The sequence below is a fragment of the Protobothrops mucrosquamatus genome, unplaced genomic scaffold (genome assembly GCF_001527695.2).
Source record: "Protobothrops mucrosquamatus isolate PMUCROS unplaced genomic scaffold, P.Mucros_1.0 scaffold35, whole genome shotgun sequence".
Lineage (NCBI taxonomy): Eukaryota > Metazoa > Chordata > Lepidosauria > Squamata > Viperidae > Protobothrops > Protobothrops mucrosquamatus.
Window position 1 is genome coordinate 268507 of NW_015386419.1, and position 13060 is coordinate 281566.

The 13060-nt window shown below is 38.1% G+C and overlaps 1 protein-coding gene across 1 annotated transcript in view; it reads right to left on the bottom strand.

Annotated features, from left to right (window-relative positions):
* The window catches only part of LOC114922269 (protein transport protein Sec16B-like), a 78816-nt gene that overhangs the window by 49306 nt on the left and 16450 nt on the right, over nt 1-13060 (bottom strand). The window contains exons 7-13 of the mRNA XM_029283196.1: nt 12531-12592; nt 10753-10888; nt 9803-10033; nt 8797-8894; nt 8616-8697; nt 6474-6591; nt 5843-5954 (exon numbers count right to left, since the gene is read on the bottom strand). Of these exons, the coding sequence (XP_029139029.1) occupies nt 5843-5954; nt 6474-6591; nt 8616-8697; nt 8797-8894; nt 9803-10033; nt 10753-10888; nt 12531-12592 (839 nt within the window). The remainder of the gene's footprint in view (nt 1-5842; nt 5955-6473; nt 6592-8615; nt 8698-8796; nt 8895-9802; nt 10034-10752; nt 10889-12530; nt 12593-13060) is intronic.

Sequence of the window (13060 nt, forward strand, 5' to 3'; positions counted from 1 at the left end):
TATCTTTAATGTTTCTTCCCTGATGAATACACTATAATTAATAGACTTTAAAAATAAAACTGCTCATGACAAAAATGTGTTTCCTGTAGCACTGTTTGATTTTTATTCTCTGTTCCTCTTCATTCAACAATATGGAGGCTTCATTTTTGTATCATTATTTGTATTTTATTAAGTCATCTGGCACTGAACGAGTGAAAGACAATACAGTATATAAATGCTTTAAATAAATGCAACATTTTGAGTTTGTTTTGATTTTTTCCTTTCCTTTGTGTCTGCTTCATGAAATGGAGACTTCCTGAATGAAGCTATCCAAAAGTATAAAGCAAGGTAGAAATAACAAATTTGGAAGACCTCTGTTTTATGATTACTGTGGAATGGGGAGAACACAGATACTTATTCTGGACTTGTTATGATTTGGACTTGTTCCCTTGAGCTCCCTCTCAGGGGATTCACTGCCCACCCAATTCCTGTTAAGCTTCCACTCAGCAAATAGCTACAGTTTCCCAGAGGGATGTATTTATAGACCAGCAGTCTCCATGGTTTCATTTTGAGTACCTAAGAGTTCACTTATAATATGAGCTGGAAAGATACATGAAGGTTGTTTCTCTACTCCTAGGTGGAGCTGTTGCTTTTCTTAATTTTTTTAAGTGGAAGTTGTACTTAAGATTAGGAAAACTTAAGAAAAGGGGAGGTTACTTTAATGGAAAAAAACAGAGGAAAAATAACAAGGATTGCCTTTGGATACTTCATTTTTAACTACAGGAGCAGTAAACAGAAAATCTGGTTTCACCTAAGACCAGATTTCTAAACACATGTGATTTCACAGAAATTACTTTAAGCGACTCACAAGACTCACAAGAATTGGTTACGTGTGTTGCTTGAAGATGCAAGGTGTGTTTGGCTTTGTCATACTAATAAGGCATAATCAGCTTAAAGGTGAAACAAATCATTAAACACTTATCCTTGTTATCTGGCCAGAGCGCTATTAATATAAGTGGAATTGTTGGCTCTGTAAATTGGATTTTTAACCTTACCTGTGCCTCTTAAGGTGAATGATTAAATCAGCTGCAGGGTTTGCCTTATCTTACAGGAAGCTAGCTTCAAAAGGGCACTTTGGTATACTGAACTGAAGTTCAGATCTCTGTCTCATCAGCTAGAGAATCACTTACATATGCCTACTCAGAATACCAAACACTCTCCTTTCCACATTGGAGCTAAAATTAATTTTAATATTCCCTGGTCTGCCCAATACTTGAACTTCTCATCAGCATTTGACATCCACAGAATCCTAGTGAAATCAATAGCTAGTGAATCACCTGTTTCATAGAATGATTCCTATCTTGTGGTAGGCTGTAGAGAATACTTTATATAGCAAAAAAGAAGGGCTTGGGCACTGGAGAGGAAATACATAATTTATATTTCTATATTCCAGCATACAGGATATGCTGTTTTAGATGGTTAACATTTATTATTTGGAATAAAACACTATTTTCTCTACAGTGCTCTGTCATTCCATTTTATGGCTACTAACGTTAAGTGTTTTGCTTTTATTAATATTTTTATACAATCTGGTTTTATGAAAATAATTCAGAAGTAAATCCCATTACATTTAGTAGATGTACTTCTAAAGTTATCACAGGCTAAATTCAAATATTGTTATCAAAATCAAAATGTCAAATTTTGCAAAATTGCCTTGTTTCAACATTTTCTTTACATTTTCATTTTGGATCTATTCCCTAATTCAGAGGTGTTCACTTTAGTCTGGTTTACAGAGTATACAGTAATAGTGGAAACAAATGACTGATGAATGGTTAAGGGAACTTAATTCAAACAAAGAGAAGGATTGGGGGTGAAATGATAGCTGTCTTCCAGTACTTGAGTGCTGTCACAAAGAAGAGATCATCAACTTATTCTCCAAAGTACCTGATGGGTGGAAGCTTGTTAAAGAACTAAGGAGGAATTTCCTCAGAGTGAGAACAATTAATGAATGAAACATCTTGCCTCCTGGAGTTGTGGAAGCTCCATCACTGGACTTTTCAATAAAAGATTAGACAATCTTTTGTCCAGGACGGTATAGGTTCTCCTGTTTGGACAGGGGGGTTGGGCTTATCTCCACACTTCCAATGTAGCATGGAATGCTGCAACTTTTCCTAACTGCTGACTTCCAGTAGTGTGGGACTTCAATAATTTTTGACTGGGGCAAAAGTCATGCCTCCTAAAGACTTTGAGAGCTGAAATCCCACATACAGAATAACAAGGGACCTTGAAGGTCTTCTAGTCCAACCCTCTGCTTAAGAAGGAAACCATATACCATTTCAGAGAGAAGGTTCTCCAATCTCTTCTTAAAAACCTTCAGTGGTGGAGCACCCACAACTTTTTTTTTTAAACAAGTTTAATGAATTTTTTTTATTTTTACAAGGTGCTTGAGAAACAACGTGGTGATGGGGTAATAAATCATCCAGAAACAAAATCATGCATATATAACTCAAATTAAATCATTAGAAACTCCCTATTTCCCTCAAATAATATAATATATTCAAATTAATATATTTTTCAATAAAATTCAATCAATCAGAACAATCATCAATAACATTTCATCTGTATAAATCCAAATCCTATTTTTAAGCTTTACTATTTATAATTACCATATTCCGATTTGGGTTTTAGATAAACATGTTATTAAAACTTCCTTTTTCTTAACATAATCCTTATCTCTAAAATACACATATTATTTCAACCATAACATTCTTATATTTTCTACAAGTATTCTATTTTTTAATCTAGTAACTCATTTATTAATACCATTTTTTCTTTTATCAGAAATCCCTCTTATTCTCCTTCCACTACAAAATAGCTATCCTTCCTAAAAATAAGAATATTACTCCCAAAAATATATTTCTACTCTATTTTAAATCTGTAATCTATCAATCAGTCTATATCTATAAAAACTCTTTTAACCCACTCAATAAAGTTTAAATCTGATCCAAATAATTGTTATATCCACAACAAGCATATTAATACAGAAAAAACATCTTCTTACTAAGTTCACATATTTAATTAATCTTTATTCAATCAAGATCTCTAAAGCCTTATTTACCCGTCAAGTAAAGTTTTAAATCACATTTTAAAATCTAACTCTGGCTTTCTTTCTGTGCCAGTCAGGTTTCCATAACAGAGCTTCTATATCGTCGAGTCTCAATATTTGAGTGAGGGTACTTATCAATACTTCAATCTGGGCCAAGTTCTCTTTCCCTTCTTCCAATATCATCTGTATAGTGTAGGCGGTTTGTTTCCGTGTTACAGTCACAAGTTGATTATCCATGATGTCACTATTCTCAGTAATTCGTATCTGAGAGTCAATTCCTGCTACTTTTAACACTGCAAGTGTCTCAGTTAGAGTCGTTCTTTGATCTTCAAAATTCTCCATAGATTGTAGATTAACATCCATTTGCTCAGTGACTTGTTCCTCTGTCTCTTTAAGTTGTGTATATTGCTGCATACAGGCCTCTCTAGAGCTAGTTCCTTGGCCTGTAGATTCATCCATTAGGGTTTGAGATTCAATTTGTGGTTCAGAGATGTCATCTTTAATGTTTCTCCAAGATTTCATATATACTGTTGCTTCCAAAATTGCTTCTAATATAAGTTCATAATCAAGCTGTGGATGAAATTCCTCCATTTCAGTGGTGAGATAGTCTTTTACTTTTTTAGAGGAGGCTATATTTACTAACAGTCAACACATACAAACAGTCAGCACTTATCCACCTCCACAATTACTAGTAAACAACTTCACAACCCAGCTGTTTCAAATCCTTTATCTTTTCACTTTTATCATCATTTAAAGGTCAAACCCAACCTCAAAAAACAAAGAGGAAATGTAGTTGCAGTAATAATTCTCTTACTGAGATGCCCTCAGTAAGCTGTGAAATCTCTTTTCCGGCTTCCAATAAAGATTTTTTTTTTCAAACAATAAAGATTTATCCCTTTAAAAAAAATAAATCCAAGAAATAGGAAAACAATATTCTCCAGCTTAGAAAATAGATATAATAAAGTTCTATGATAGGGCTTTTTCCAGAGCCCCAAAGTGACCAAAAATAAAAATAGTCAATAAAAAGTTAACTTTTTTTCTTTTCTTTTGTTAAAGCTCTTTTTCCCAGATAGACAAAGGCAGCTCTTTCAAAGCAGGGAAATAGTTCCAGAAGGCTTTTAACAGGAGAGTAGTTAGGGCAAAGAGAGAGAGGGAAAGGTCTCACCCAGATCATCCACAGTGGTTTCTTAACACTTAGGTTTCTTTTGACTTTCGGCTGGTGCAGCTAAATGATCGGCCATGTTACTGGCCAATCTTTTCTCCGTCGGCCCTGAGGAGCTACCTCGGACCACGGAAGGAGCTGCTGCCTCCCCCCACGATTGACGAGAGTCCTCCTCATCGTTAGTCACCCCTCCAGGGTGACTTTTCGACCCAATTAAGGGTCTACCGGCAGAGGGAAAGCAGCCAGCGAAGAGAGGAGTCTCTCCATACGACTGCACACGCCACGACCCGGAACCGGAAGTCGAGCACCCACAACTTTTGAAGGCAAGCAGTTACACTGATTAATTGTTCCCACTGTCAGGAAATTTCTCCTTAGTTCTAGGCTGCTTTGCTCCTGGATTAGTTTCCATCCATTGCTTCTTGTCCTGTCTTCAGGTGCTTTGGAGAAATAAGTTGACTCCTTTTTCTTTGTGGCAGCCCCTCAAATATTGAAACACTGCTATCATGTCACTCCTAGTACTCCTAGTCCCCTAATCATCTTTGTTGCACTTCTCTGCACTCTTTCTAGAATCTCAACATCTTTTTTATGTTGTGGCAACCAAAACTGGATGAAATAGTCCAAGTGTGGTCTTACCAAGGCATTATAAAGTGGTACTAATACTTCATGGGATCTTGATTTTATCCCTAGGACTGTGTTGGCTTTTTTGGCAGCTGCAGCCCACTGCTGGATCATATTTAAGTGCTTGTCCCACTTAAATATAAGCCAGCCTCAATTCCCACCCCCACCCTGAAGAAAAAATATCAAATGCAATGGTATATAATGAAGATGCCGATGATGCTTTTGGAAGGCTACAAACTAAGGCAGGTTGATATAGAACTACAGTAGCATTATTTGACTAGCTTGGACACAAGTTAGCAGCATTCTATATCATAGCCAGTATCTCTTCAATATATGTCAAAGCCTCTTATTTCTAGTCAATATAAACATTCTAAAACATCTTGTAGCAATATTTCAGGAAATAATATAGATTTATCTGTGATGGTAACTGCTGTCTCTATTTTAGAATGAATGTTCTAACATTACAAATTTGATATTGTGTAGAAACAAAAAATTAGTGGTCCACCACAAACAATTATAACTATAGTATCTGGAGAAGAAGCTGGTCCAGTATAATGATTGTGAGATATGTTGCCAAATGTTCAACCAGCCTGTGACCTATGTGCATCTATTAGCAAATGATATTGTGTTATTCTCTTCCCACGGCTAGCTTTCTTTGCTGATTTGTACAAGCTATTGTTGAAGGAACAACAGCAAATCCTAAACTTAGTTCTAATTTCCACTACATGAACCAAGGCAGATCTACTTATCTTCCCATTCTCATATATCATCTCATACAACCTCAATAGAAAATGCTATCTTGTCTTCCAACACCATCCAATATTGTTGAGTGATACCCAGGTCTGCTTCAACTTGGAATCAGTACTAAGGCTGCTCATGGGAATTTTGAAAGTGATAAGCCCCAGTCTGGGAAAGAAAAGTATAAAATTAAATGGTTTTTTTAATTAAGTGGGAACTTCTATTTCTTGTTCACTTACCTCTGATTACTTCCCAGCAATACCATATAATCTGTTTGAACTCGATAGTGGCCGAAAGGAACATCTGCCATCAGATAGCAGAAGTGAGCAGCTTCTATTAACCCTTTCCCAACTGAATAGATAAGAAGGCACACATTAAACTATGGGAAGAACATAAGAGAATACAAAATGCATTATGTTTCTTTTAAGGAAGCCTTGTGAGAAAAGAGAAGATTCATTGGGGGAAATTGCAACCTTTTTGTAGCATTAAAATGCACCCACATTTCCCTCTTTTAAAGACATGGACATTATAACAGTTAGCCAATCCTGTATAGTTAAATACAACAAACATTCTAGTTCTTTCATGATTGCCAACCTGACTGATTGTTTCTCATATTGTCATTGTTTTTTCAGGCAGATGTGGAGGAAGGAGATAAGACAGGAGGGATTACATGAGAAGATCATGTGAGGATCAAAGGTTTGGTAGAGGGAGGACATCTCCGTGATTCTTCCCACATAGCCTTTCCTCTTTAAGTGATTCCTCCATTTGTATGCAGCTGAAGTACCAAGGAATGTAGATGCAACTCCTCTGGCATTGGAATTGGAAATCATTCCACCTCCCACCCCCTCATGTCTATGTGAATTTCCTCACCCAATGTGTCTCCCATAGAGATGATGGCTCTGGAATTCAGGTCCAAGTCTCCTACTTGATTAGACAGCATGACAGCCAGGTGTGGCCTCCAGTCTCCCCACTTCTCATCTCCACAGGACTATAGTCAAAAAAGAGGAAATTACAGGGTACAAAGGATATAAAACATCATTATTTACTCAAATTTGTTTCCTCTGTCTGGCATAAGATCCAGGAAAAAGGCTACAAATATTTGGGAAGCAAACCAATTTTGTGTGTGTGTGTTGTACCACTTCATGCATTCAGCAAAACAACATTAAACAAAGCACGGAGGATACCTGACCTGAAGCACAAAGAAAATATATAATCTTTAAGGAAACCTTCACCAAATGCCAGTGCTGACATTGCAACTCCTAAAATGTTCAGCCAACCTAGCCAAAACACGGAAAAGTTTATTTTCCCAGCTTTTATTCAAGGCAGCTTATAGTATATGAGAATCTCCCTCCTATGACAGTAGCCAGGTAAGGTAGATTGGGTTGAGAGAAATGAGCCAGCAAGCTTCATGATTGAGGGAGCACTTGAATTTGCTTTCTTTAGTTTGATTCCAACACTAATGAGTCAGTCACCTCATGACTCATTAGATTGGGGAGGGCTGACCTGAGGTAAACTTTCAGCACGTTTTGGCTTCTGAAGTATACCAAAGTTTCTGGCCCCATTATTGCCTCCCATGGAACAGTGGTTAACCTTTTGACTTCATGGATTCTTTCTCAGCGGGAAATCTTTAGATTGCTGGAGAACGTGGCCCAAGGAATCACATACATGGACGATTTGGATGCTCATAAGAAAACAGAAGCAGTAATGCAGCAAGAAAGGGGGTAATAGCAGAACAGTTACTCCATTCTCAGAGTGTTTCATTCAGACTATCTCAACCCCATTAAACTCATTCCTTCTTCAAACTATATTTTAATTTGCCCTAATAATCCAGCAAAGGCAAAAAGTAAAATGTGCACTTAGAGTGCAACCTGAAGGAGATACTCCTATCAAGGACAAGTGGGATTCAGGCTAGCTATATCTGAGGCAATGTCCACACCCTCATTAGGTCAGTTAGACTTCAACTGACCACGCCTTTCAGAAGAGAATGGATAAGTACAGCATACAGCTCTAAAACTGGCAGGCAGAAAGAGGTACCTGGAGTAGCATAATTTCACACTTTAACACATTCCACACTTCTCTGTTCAGCTGAAGTTCAGACTGCCAGATCCTAAGTTCCAGCCTAAATATAAATCAGCTGATTCCAATTCAGACTTGATACTATTGATTAGCTGTAGTCACTTTTGGTTTAGACCAAGATTATTCTTAATCATTCCCAGAACATAGCCAATAAATTTAAGACATAAATATTTCCTCAGCATTTTTCAGGTATACCTAACATGTCCATCAGTTAAGTAACTTAACTTATTTAGCCACCAAATAAATGAATAGGATATAGTTGATCCTTTTTTAACCCACTGCCTTCTGTAGTGTAACTCATGCCTTCTCAAGCATTGTCAACAAACCTGGTCAAGTCCTAGATTAAAATATCAGAATAGTAACAGTTAGCTTAGCCTTGGATTCTACCAATCCAACAACTACAGTAAGTTTGGGTGTCCTAGCAATCCATAATTGTTGCCGGTGTCAACAAGCTATTGTCAATCTTCCCTGCTGAGCCTTGTAGACATTTACTAGAATTACACATGTGCCATGCCTACACCAATTATGGCATCTTCAGATGATCACATGCACAGAGGTGGCAGGAAGGAGAAAGACACAAAAAATAAGTGATTCCAGCAATCTCCTTAAGTGCCCATTCTTAGTAAAAAAAAAAAAAAAGCTTTGTTTTATCAAAATCTAGCTTTGGATTAGTCTGGTGCTTCTTTACTTTATGCATCCTAATTGATGCTTTGTAGCATTGCTGGCCTGCTCTCTCTGCACAAAGAGTCCATGACTCCAGGGGCCAAGAAGATTCCACCTTGTCCTATCAAACTGCTGCCTTAGGCTTGGCTCCTCCATCTGAACTGCCCTTCATCGTCCATCTCCATTTGATGGTTTGCTCGCCTCAGGTTCATCCTGCTTAGGCCAGATAAACAGGACCCATGAAAGCAGAGGGGCAGGGGCAGAAATCAATACCAAAGATGCCTGGGGTATCCTTCCAGACATGAGCTGGAAAAGTGTCTGCAGAGGATCATTGGAGGCCAATGTGCTTGTGAACCTGCAACAGGACAGAATAAATATGTTTTGTCAGACATGGCAAATATGGGCATTTAAAAAATAGGCTAACATGAAGGAAACTGCAAAACAGTCTACACACCCAGTCAGGACCCGACTGTAAATCCTTGGGTTCATCTTGCTTGATAGAAAGAGTGCATGGCCCCATAGCTGGTTTCTCATAGCCCAGTCCAGGGCTTCCTATGAGCAAGCAAACCATAATCAAAACTCTTGACATCCACCAACTGCACCCTACTATATCCCATACTATTATTTTCCAATGTGACTAACACTCTAAGTTCATGGCAGATGAGAGCTAGCCTAGACATCAGTGGTCTCCACTGTGATCCATGGATTGGGTAGTGCTCTGTCTAAGTAAAATGGATATGAGAATCAAGAAAAGCATAGGGAAATATTATTATCCTAATATTATATTCCACAGAAAAAAGAGCTAGCCAAGTATTAAACAGAACAAGATCAGCAACTTGAGATTCTTTAAGATCTGAAAGAGTGGACCAGTGGATCTTTGGCATGCAGAGCGGGCTATGTGCTACCCTTTGGGGGTTGGAAATTCTACTGTAGATGTTTCAAATCAACTAGCACGCATAGTCAGTGGCAAGTGATTGTGTAAGCTATAACCTTAAACATGCAAAATACATCAAACTGTCACTTCTGAACCAATATAATCATTTGCCTAAGTATTCCTATTGTAATTTAGTTTTTTACTGTTTTTTCCTCATGAAGGAGCCCCAAAGGCTATACAAAAAATAATAAAAACAATGTTCCATGAAAATAATTTGACAAAAATAAATAATAATAAAACAAAGTTCCATAAAGCAAGACAATAAAACCAGTGGAGTACAACACTTTAAAATAGAGTTTAATTAAAAGGCAGTCTAATAGTGCTGTACTTCTCAATAAAAGCAATATATTTCTCTGAGGAAATATATTGTGTCTGATTTGCATTCTCCCTGCATTTTTCATGTGAAATGAAACTGTGGATTCACAGACATATGGGTAATCATTTGAGGTTATAACAATATGAGTGTGATCCAAGGCTCTGTACAGATAATCCCCTCAGAAAGCAAACGTGGAAACTTAGCTCTTACTTTCTTTCTGCCATAGAAAAGGAGTTTGGTGAATTTCTCTATTTTTTGCTCTGGTGTGCCAGCAGTTGGGACCATCTCCCCTGTGAGAAGGTCCATGGTTCCATAGCCAGACACTGGCCATTCTTCTCCTGTCAGGTTAATCAGGTTCATCCGTGGCTCTTGTCTTTTGAACTTTTCCTGGTATTTGCGATCTTGCATCAGCAGCTCAGCTGTATCTGATCCCACCATGGACTGCAAAGGGGAGGGAGAAAACAACACACATTCAATGGGTTGGAAGATCAGAAACATCATGGATAATAATAAAGCAAGAAAGGGGGCAGTAGCAGAACAGTTACTCCATGGGCATTTCCAGAGTGTTTCATCCTTTAATTTGCTTTTAATTTTAACATTTTACTTTGCTGGAAAATAAGCCTCTCAAATTCATGAAAACCAGATTCAAGAAGTGATTTCTCAATTTTCAAATCTGTTCTTCAGATTAACTCATATACTTTACTGCTAGAATTTGAGAGTTAACATCATCTTAATGTCTTCCAAAAGCTAGCTCAGAAGATTTGGAAAGAGTTGAGGAACCCTTCATTGATGGAGAGAAGCTTCACCAGAGGGAAAGCCCATATGCGTTCAATACGTTTACAAAAAACTCTGCAGGCACGAGACCGACCACAGTCTTCCCATGTCAATAACACAGCATTGGCAATATTGGGGTAAATGGGGAAAGGAAGAGATCGAGCATTCTCCATCTTCAATCCTATGACCGGTAACTAAGTCAGGTTGGAAATGATGTAATCATCAGATACCCCAAGGAAGTGATTAAAATACTGCAGATCTGCAGACTATATTCAGTTATGGGGACAACCTACCCACATCCACAAGAATACAGATTCATTCTGTCTGGACTGCATTCATCATCTGCCATAACCAGTCTACCCAGGACTGCCCTCCTTTATACCTACTCCATTTTGTCGGCAAAGGAGGAGGAGGAGCTTCCAAAGCAAGGCAGAATCTCGGCCCTGCTTAGTTGTCAAGTCACAGCCAGTGGCTGCTTTGCGCTGACAGAATGTCATCACATCCACCTTGTGCAGATCTTCCCTGGCAGAAAAGAAAAGAACAACAATAATATAATTAAATCTCAGCAGGGTTTAATGCATATGTGTAACATTTGTGCAATTTTGCATAAGCAGCTCACGAAAAAGCAAAGGCTTGTCCTAGATAATCATTTATGTCACCTTCCATAGAGAACACCCATGTTTCAGTTAAACCCCCACCCTCCCATTTTCCTCCTGATTCTTCTGCCTCATTCTCTCCACATTCATACATCAAAATGCCATTACCCATTTTTGTTCCTCCTCCAGAACTGTCTCCCTCTTTGATGGGTATTTCACTCCCAAAGCTGAAGAGCAATTCTTGGCTATTAGTAGACCATTTCCTGTCACCATTCCCCTTTGATGAAATGTCAACCAGCCATTCTAGACCATTAGCCAGTAATTATAGACTTTAGAAAGACTGCTCTGCCAGCTCCCATAACTGGAACTTCTAGCAAGCCAGCAATCTATCCAGCATCTGGAAAGCAAAAGTACGGCTTATCTCTTTGACCTAGCTACAGAAATAGGCTCAAGTAATCACATTCTCCAGCAAATAATAAAGAAATAGGTAAAGATCTCTTTCCCTTTCCTTCATTCTTCCCTTTTAGTCTTCTGCCATATAACTAAAATAGTTGAATTACTGTGCAATACTTTCTGTGACTCACAGCATATTAAAAACATCTCCAAATCATATAAAATACGTATCAAATTTTGTTCTGAAAAAATACCATAACAAAAGACCCCGTTAAGATATGGAATGCCTGAAGCAGAAAATCCCAAGGGTATCTTTTCTTAGTCACTATATATCATGAGACATAATTGTTTGTCAGAATAAACAAGAATTGTAGAAGCTTACTGTCATCTTAACCACCCTTTTAACTTTCAGGGAAGCACTTAAGACCTGGATCTTCTCCCAAGTGTTGCGATAAGGTGAGGTTGGAATGGGAGGAGAATGTTGGGGGTTGCATTAGGGGGTTGTGGCACCTGGCTTTGGATTTTACTGCTTCTTTTCTTTTTATTGCTATACATATTGATTTATTTGGGGGTTGTAAGTCACCCAGAGTTTGGCTGGGTGACAGATGGCTAGATAAACGTTTTCATTAAAACAGTGTTATACTGCATCCATTTATAGGTAGTCCTCCACTTACAACCATTTGTTTAGTGATCGTTCGAAGTTACCATAGCACTGAAAAAAGTGACTTATGACCGTTTTTCACACTTATGACTATTACAGCATCTCTGTGGTCATGTGATCAAAATCTGGATGCTTGGCAATTGGCATGTATTTATGATGGTTGCAGTGTCCCAAGGTCATGTGATCTTCTGACAACCAAAGTCAATAGGGAAGCCAGATTCACTTAACAATTGTGTTACTAATTTAGCAGCTGCAGTGATTCACTTAATCACTGGGGCAAGGAAGGTCATAAAATGGTGCAAAACTCACCTAACAACTGTCTTGCTTAGCAATGGAAATTTTGCGCTCAATTGTCTTCATAAGTCAAGGACTAACTGTATTAGTAAGGACCTGAAACAGGAGAACTTCCTCAGTTTCCCCATACATTAGTTTCATCTACTGCCATTTTGTTACCCTTTAGTCCAAACTTTGCTGTTTGAAAGGGCAAGGGCTGACCTCCCCTCAAGTCTTATACCTGATCAGAGGTCCTGGAAAGATTCTCATCATTTCTTGCTCAGCAGTGTCATGTAGAATAATCTGTAAAACAGAAGCAGGTTCAAAGGCCTGGCTTGTTGATTAGCGTATGGCAGAATTGTCAATAAATTATAATGGCCTGGTTCATTCATAAAGAATAGATTTATAACTCACACTAAGCCAAAACAAAGAAACTGTTTTATAGTTTAGCATTATGTTCACAAGTAGGTTTCTATCAATAATTGCCTGTGCTCATTAAGCCAAACTATAATGTAGGCAGCATGCTACAACATACTGGTTTAAGTCAGCAGAAAGCATATGCCTTTTGAATATCTGTTTGTACTACAGAAAGTCCCTGACATACAACAGTTCATTTAGTGACAGTTCAAAGTTACAATGGCATTGAAAAACGTGATTTATGACCATTTTTCACACTTACAACCATTGCAGAGTCCCATGGTCACGTGATCAAAATTCAGACACTTGGCAACTGGCTCATATTATGATGGTTGTGTGTCCCGGGCCATGTGA